This window comes from Neofelis nebulosa, chromosome 3 (assembly GCF_028018385.1).
Source record: "Neofelis nebulosa isolate mNeoNeb1 chromosome 3, mNeoNeb1.pri, whole genome shotgun sequence".
In the NCBI taxonomy this organism is placed as follows: Eukaryota; Metazoa; Chordata; class Mammalia; order Carnivora; family Felidae; genus Neofelis; species Neofelis nebulosa.
The window spans coordinates 53021235-53029290 of record NC_080784.1 but is presented as its reverse complement, the minus strand read 5'-3'; the positions used below and the strand labels follow the sequence as shown (position 1 = coordinate 53029290).

At 52.7% G+C, this 8056-nt stretch overlaps 1 protein-coding gene across 2 annotated transcripts; it reads left to right on the top strand.

Moving 5' to 3' along the window:
• The first annotated feature begins 853 nt into the window (after positions 1 to 853).
• SOX7 (SRY-box transcription factor 7) lies at positions 854 to 7915 on the top strand. Of its 2 annotated transcripts, XR_009259157.1 has the most exons (3): positions 854 to 1199; positions 5095 to 6207; positions 6307 to 7915. XR_009259157.1 is itself a non-coding variant. In XM_058720831.1 (2 exons), the coding sequence occupies exons 1-2, from the start codon at positions 962 to 964 to the stop codon at positions 6015 to 6017; spliced, it is 1161 nt and encodes a 386-aa protein (XP_058576814.1). In that variant the 5' UTR covers positions 854 to 961; the 3' UTR covers positions 6018 to 7915. The 2 variants fall into 2 exon arrangements, 1 of the variants encoding a protein (XP_058576814.1); XM_058720831.1 differs by having other exon boundaries at positions 5095 to 7915.
• Positions 7916 to 8056: the final 141 nt, after the last annotated feature.

The window sequence follows — 8056 nt, the reverse complement described above, 5'->3', positions numbered from 1 at the left end:
GACAACCATTCTAAGGAGCAGGACGGAGAAAAGAGAAAATACAACCAGAAGAAAATTCCCTGAGGGAAGAGCTAGAGAGGAGGGGGCTGGAGACCTTGCGGACATCGGAGACAAGGGTGTTGTGAGACTAAGGGTGTTAAAGAAGAGACCTTAGTGGCGGAGTGAATAAAGGGGAACTGAGAACGCAGACAAGCCCTCGGGACAGCCAGGGAGTCTCGGGGCGTCGAGGAGGTCCTTGATGAGCGCTGCATAGAATCCCATGCAGAGTGCAGACCCAACCCTTGCCGGTCTCTGGCCGCCAAAGCTGGCTGGGGGCGAGGTTGGTGAAGCCTGGGTCATTTTAGAAAAAGAGTAGAAATGTTCTCTCAAGAACAGTTCACGGGCTGCTCTGGGAGGATTCATGGTCAATGTCTCTCGCGCCTGGGCCTGACCAGCGAAACCTGTTTGGCTTCGGTTCTTCCTGGGATTCCAGGCGCCAGAGGAGTTGGTGGAGCCTGGCTCCGGGAGGCCGTCGAGAGTCGGGACAAGGGGCTGGAGTCTGGCTCCCGGTCCGGGGCGAGGTGACTGCGGGGGGCGCCAGCCTCCCGGCTCTGCGACACCTGCACCTGGAGCGGGCGGGACGAGAGGCGTTCCTGGGGGCGTCCAGGCAAGGATTCCCAGGAGGGACTCTGGAGGCAGAGGGGCGGGCCGGGGAGGGCGCCGGGAAGTGGCCCTCCCTCCCATCTCCCCCTCCTGGCAGGTCGGAGCGGGGACGCGGTGGCCCTGGACGCTGGGAGTGGGCCCGCGCCGAGACGGAGGGAGGGGCCGCGCCGCCTTCGAGAGTCATTGGAGGACGCGACCGCCCGAAGCTGATAAATAAGGGGACGGGCCGCGGCTGCCAGCCAAGTTGGACGCCCGACCCGTGCGAGGGCCAGGTCAGCGCCTGCCCGGCGAGGCGAAACGAGGGGACCCCCGTGCGGCCATGGCCTCGCTTTTGGGAGCTTACCCGTGGCCCGAGGGGCTCGAGTGCCCGGCCCTGGAAGCCGAGCTGTCGGATGGGCTGTCTCCACCAGCCGCCCCCCGCCCTCCGGGGGACAAGGGCTCGGAGAGCCGCATCCGGAGGCCCATGAACGCTTTCATGGTGTGGGCCAAGGACGAGAGGAAACGTCTGGCCGTGCAGAACCCGGACCTGCATAACGCCGAGCTCAGCAAGATGCTGGGTGAGTAAGCAAGCCGGCAGGCGGGGCGCCCCGGGAGGTCGGCAGGCTTGGGGGCTCGGGAGGGGGCGGGCCGGGGGCTCGCGGCTGCGGGCAGGGCGAGGGGCCCTCGAGCTTGCGGAGCGTGGGTAGGAGCCCGCGAGAGGGTATGCGCGGGGAGCGCGGGCGCTGTCTGTGCGGGCGAGGTTGGGCATCTGTGCGAGCGTGGGTGTGCGCGCAGTGCCCGGGATTCAGAGCAGGGACACCTCGACGAGGCCCAAAGTGAAACCGCGCGGCCCACTAGGGTGGGCCAGGAAGCCCACTGGCGGTAACAGGAGCAGAATTTGGGGTCCCAGGGAATAGCGGAGACCCGCGCGCACGGACGAGTTGGAACCGAAACGCAGAGGAGGCCGGGTGGAACCGGTGTTTGCTGGGAATGCCGAAGCGGGAAACCCACCATCCCCTTCACTTTACCACTGGCACAATCACGGAAGGTGGTTGTAACTATTATTAACGAATATTCGTGAAGAGAGAGCTTGTGGGAACGCAGCCCTTCTTTAACTTAGTTTTTAAACCAAGAGCGAAAAGTACGCAGAGACTCGATTCGATCGTGTATTTCTCAATCGCAGGAGCGTAGATAATTTGATTGGGATGCTCAGGGCCGCCAGCGAGGTCTGTCCCGGGGCCCGCCAATTTCCCAGGGCTGCTGCGCAGTCCCAGCAGGGGCAGTCGGACTGGGGACAGGGACACGCCAGACCGGGGGAGCCCAGAGAAAGGATGTTAGGTCACATCCGAAAAACCGGAGTTCCAGTCGGGTTTCCTCAGGGCTTCTTCTCTCCCACGTCTGGAGCTGAGCACTTTCAGCGCCACTCTGCCGCTCTACTCCTAACCTTTTTGCCTTTGGATTTATTTTTATTCATTTTAAGTGGTGGAAACCTTTCAAAGCATTTCATAGGCACAGTGGGCGCCAGGACCTGAGAGAAGGGACAGTAGGGGTCACCGTAGGCTGCCCTGCCCCTCCCCAACCCCACCCTGCCCAGAACTGAGCCTTTTTTTCCTTTTCCCTCTAGAGCTCAGAACTGTGGCGGTGAGGGCTGACACCCATCTTCCTGCTGGCTAAACCTGCTGGTCCGCAGAGAGGGTCCCTCCTGCAGTCCAGGCGTCCATTCAAAGCAGCTGGTTTCAAAAAGCCTGCTACCCATGGCCCAGCCCCCTGGCTAGATGTGTCAGTGTCTCCATGAGCCGCTTTCTTCATAAAAATATTTAAAATTATATTTCATGCTCCGGTGGCATAAAGACAAACATATTAATATACATAACAGTAAAGTATTTATCTAAAAGTTCATTTGTTTCTTCAGATTTCTTTTTTTTAAGTTTATTTATTTTAAGAGAGAGAGACACACACAGTGTGAGTGGGGGAGGGGCAGAAAGGGGGGAGACAGAGAGAGTCCCAAGCAGGTTCCCCACTGTCAGAGCAGAGCCAGATACTGGGCTTGACCTCCAGAACTGATACTGAACTCGAACTCAGGAACCATAAGACCATGACCTGAGCTGAAATCAAGGGTCCGACACTTAACTGATCGAGCCACCCAGGCACCCCTTTTTCTCCAGGTTTCTAAAGAAATGAAAACACTTTTTTTTGTGGACCTCTCCACATTTTTTCAGTGAGCCCAGGCACTGTGCCTCTTGCTGAAGTGAAGCTCTTGTGACCACGACAGAGTGAGGTTTCTGTTGCAGCCCAGGCCAGAGGTGGGAGAGGAACTCAGGCTGGGGAACCTTCTGCGACCCAGGCTGCCTGCTCCCAGGGAAAGGGCAGGCAGAAAGACCTGCCTGACAAATGCCTCTAGCGAGCTGATGCCTGTTGGCAATTTGCATTTAGACTTCCAGAGGTTATAGTTCATTTTGCAGGAAAGACACTGATTCCTTCCTGCTTAACCACACAGCCCCTGGTCCTGGGCAAGAGGAAGCAACATATTTTTAAAATGCAGACTTTCTACACTTGTTAATAAGGGGGTGGCAGGATGATCTACTTCTACTCTATGATCTTGCCCAGCCCTTTCCTTTCTGACCTAGGAAAGAGTCCCAACTCTTTTGACTGTAAGTTTTCCCAACTTCAACATTAAAAATGTCACCCAGTAGCACTGGTTTTTTCAGTATACTATGAATGAGAAGGAACATAAAGACAGTTTTACATTTAGTGGTATTTACAGTGAATATTTTATTAATACTATGACATCCATGTATACTTAGAAACTAGAGTCCCATTTTATATTCAGTCCACAGACAGGGTGTGGGGTGTGCCTGGATCTTGGGCCTCTTGCAACAACTTTGCAGTCTCAGCCACAGGCTGTGAACTGCTGACCAACCCCAAATCCAGAGTTCCTCACACTTTTCAAGTTGCCCTTTTAAGTGACAGCTAATTATATTAATTGACGACTCTGTCACAATAGTTATAAACTTTCATCCCAGTGGTAGAGTGCCTTTAATAATTGTCCTCCTCCAGCGCCCTTTGAGGGCCAGGCATCCAGAGTCAGCCAGTGCGGGTACCCAGGCAGCAGTTACACACACCTCTGCACTGGGCCCTGTGCAGAGGGCTTGGGGCAGGACATGTGGCCCCTTTCCTTACAGGACTTGGGGATGGGGATGCTTACCCTCTGGACCAGTAGGTCTCAAACTTTAGGATACATCAGAGTCATGTGGGGAACTTTTAAATTTGCAGAATCCCAAGTCCGCCCTAGGAGGTAACAATCTAAGGGGTCCAGAAATGACTTTCAGAAAACCAGCAGCCAGAGGGATATTCAATGAATATAGACAGATGAGAGAGGTGCTAAAACAATTTACAAAATGATACAAAAGGGAATAAGGATGAATAGAAAATACAAGTGAAACCAGCATTTTAGCATCCGTGGGATACAAGCATGGGATGCTTCTTAGAGAGTTTTGCATTGGATAGTATCGCAGTACATTTTATAGTGTGAAAAATAAAGTCCCAGGGAAGTTAAAGAATTTGCTTCTGCAAAGAGAATCAAAGACTGAGCAGCTGCCCCCTGCCATAGTGCAAGGGTACTAAGTAGGTGGCAGGAGGCCTTGACATGAGTGTGTGCTGGCACACCTGTGTGCCTGTGCATGCATGTGTGTGTGTGTGTGTGTGTGTGTGCCTGTGCATACAGGTGTGTGCATGCACTGTGTGTGTGTGTGCATACAGGGGGGTGCATGTGCCTGTGCATGCATGTATATGTGCATGTTGCAGGTAGATGCTAGCATTCTGGCCATGGTCTTTATATGGCAGAGTCATAACTGACCTTCAGATATGAGGGATAATGGTCTGTTACCCTAAGTGGGATCCTGTAATTTACTTACATATGTGAAACGATTGACTGAGCCTGAGTTCCTTCACAAGAAGACCTGTGAAATTTATGCCATAAATAAATATAGCATTATTTCCTTAGAGGCAGCAATAATCAGCAAAGGCAGAGAGTTTTCATTAAAATGCACAAATGATTTGTGGACTTGGTCCACGAAGGGTAAAAAAGAGCCCAAATCAATGTAGTCGTTATATATTTTTATCCTGTGTCTGACCCGGGGTCTGGTGGGCCCTTCACCGTGAATCCCACATCGCGCACATTCATAGGAGAGGTGATGTGTTGGCAGCCGCGGTTGACTTGAGTGGTTTTGTAGGATGCAAGCGGGAGAGATTGGCTTGGCCTCACAGTGCTAGGGTGCTAGCAAGGGGGTACGGGGGGCGCGGTGTCCTCTGTGTCCTTTGTGGAGTGGGGGAACCCGCGGGTGGGATGAGGGCCAGAGGCTGAGGGCATGTGTGAGTGTGGATGCTGGGAGGCACGAGTGCCTGGGACAAGGGCACCGGCCTCCCCAAGCCGCACGGATGCTAAAAGTGGCCTTCTCTGACCTATGTGAGCAGGAAAGTCGTGGAAGGCGCTGACGCTGTCCCAGAAGAGGCCCTACGTGGACGAGGCCGAGCGGCTGCGCCTGCAGCACATGCAGGATTACCCCAACTACAAGTACCGCCCTCGCAGGAAGAAGCAGGCCAAGCGCCTCTGCAAGCGCGTGGACGCAGGCTTCCTCCTGAGCTCCCTCTCCCGAGATCAGAACGCTCTGCCCGAGAAGCGGGGCGGCGGCCGGGGGGCGCTAGGAGAGAAGGAGGACAGCGGTGAGTACTCCGCGGGCTCCGCCCTGCCCAGCCTGCGGGGCTGCTACCACGAAGGGCCGGCTGGCGGCGGCGGCACCCCGGGCAGCGTGGACACCTACCCCTACGGGCTGCCCACGCCCCCGGAAATGTCGCCCCTGGACGTGCTGGAGCCGGAGCAGACCTTCTTCTCCTCTCCCTGCCAGGAGGAGCATGCGCACTCCCGCCGCATCCCCCACCTGCCGGGGCCCCCTTACTCACCGGAGTACGCCCCCAACCCCCTCCACTGCGGTCACCCCCTGGGCTCCCTGGCCCTTGGCCAGTCCCCAGGCGTCTCTATGATGTCCACTGTACCCACCTGTCCCCCGTCTCCTGCCTATTACTCCCCTACCACCTACCACCCTCTCCACTCCAACCTCCACGCCCACCTGGGCCAGCTCTCCCCTCCTCCCGAGCACCCCGGTTTTGATGCCCTGGATCAGCTGAGCCAGGTGGAACTCCTGGGGGACATGGATCGCAATGAGTTCGACCAGTACTTGAACACTCCTGGCCACCCAGACTCTGCTGCGGGGGCTGTGGCTCTCAATGGGCATGCCCCGGTCTCCCAGGTGACATCGACAGGCCCCACAGAGACCAGCCTTATCTCCGTACTGGCTGATGCCACGGCCACGTACTACAACAGCTACAGCGTGTCATAGAGCCCGGGGCAGCCAGCCCAGCCCTGCCTCGCCGCAGCCCTCTCCTTCCCGCGCACTGAGCAGAGCCGATGGCGCCGCGCTAGCAGCTTTCCTCCAGCCGCCGGGTGTGCAGGTCTGACCTGTCCTCGGGGCAGAACGGGGCTCTGCAGATCTGAGCGCCCCTTCACTCCCGGCAGCCTGCATTTTGAGGGTATTCCTTCAAATGGGTTCTCATTGACTGCACCCGGGGAATAAGGCAAGTTAGTTGCTGAAAGATGGTTTCCCGGTAGATTTTCCTTTCCTTCTCCAGGTCCCCGTCACGGAAACAAATGTGTGAAATCCCAGCGGCTTTCATACATCTCCAGCTTCTGACACAGCCGCATGGGGCACAGCCGTCCTGATCTATGGGTCCTCCTGGTGAGGAGATCCCTGAGCTGGGATCCAGGCGACCCCCGCTCCAGTCCCAGTTCTGCCTGGGAGGGTTGGTTCCCACTCGTCTCTCTTCCCCTTCCAACCCCTCCCCCCCCCACCCCCCAATCTAGGAAGTGGGGCACAGACTTGATATCTAAGGCCGCTTCCGCTCCAAGGTTTTCTGATCTAGGATTGTTTCAAGGCTAATTAAAAGGAAAACGAAGTTTGACTTAATAAGTTCATTGACGGCCAACCTGGTGATAATTCTGTGTGCATAGCCCAAGAACACGTGGCTTTCTGTGCTTGCACTGCCTTTCAAAATGATCACAGTCTTTCAAAAAGACTCCTCCAACTTGAGAAACAACACCCATCTTGATTTGGAAAGTTAACCACTAGGGTTGCCTGCGTCACCGAAAATAGGATTGAATTCAAGCTATTGTTTTTTAAACATATTTTGAAAGATAAATTATTTTTTATTACACACACATTTCAAGAGAATATACACAGCCTGAATATATAATGTTTGTGGGACACACACAACACACACACTTTCATGCACACCCTTAAATGCATGTCTGTGCAGCCTAAATCAGATACTCTTGTTGATGTTGGCAACTTCTTGTCAACTCCCTGTTCCTAATGACCCAAAGAGCTGGGAACCTACAGAGCAATGTCACTTACCTCCAATCTAGATATGTTGATTTCTTGAGCAAAATTTCATCATACTCTCCCCCTCTGCAGGTGCAAAAGGAATTTCCTTCTCTCTGTCTCTGAGTCCCCTTCTTCCTTTCCTGGATTTCTTTTTCTCTTCTTCACCGTTCTTCCTCTACCCCTGAATTGGCCATGAACTCAAAGATCCCCTGATTTAAAATCCTAAGCATGATTCCTATGGCTGCAGTGGGAGTTTGGTCTCCTCACCAGCCAGCTGGTTCTTGGTAACACCTTCAGCCAACACTTCAAAACAACTTCCTTCACTATACTTACTTCCCAAAGAACAGAAACGCACTGTGATCCAGAAAATGTTTCTGAGCCCTGACCCCACCCCAAAAACATTTTCATCCTTTTCTCAAAACTCCTTTGAAGGAACATAACTAGCAACAAGCAAAAAGGCAGTTGTCTGTCTTTTAATTGCAGCATATTATTATTGCCTGTATGAAATATGTAAGTGTTTTATATATTCTCCTATTTTCAGCTTATATTTTATATTGTTGAGAGATCCTTTGTTTTCTTCCAAGGAGTCCTACTGTAAAATTACTTATAAGATATAATTAATCTTTATGCTATTGCTGTATATACATTTGGTAATAAATAGTAAATCATTGACAATATGATTGGCTGATGCAGTCCAAAATGTATATTAATAATCTTGTAAAACATTATCACAGACGTTAAGCTAAACTGTTCCCCCCCTCCCTTTTTTTTTAGTAAGAACTACACATGCTTTGGAACGGTTGTAGATATTGATCTGTCTAAAATATTTAATTTAAATAAATGTTTTTGTACCATGACCATGCTATCATTTGAAATAGAGTTTTGTGAACAGAAAAGGTTTTCAAGGGAGGCATAAATATTATGCCCAGTTCTACTTTATAGTATCGGTCAAAATATTTTCTACATCAAGGTTTTTAAAAAAAATTATCTTGTAGGGG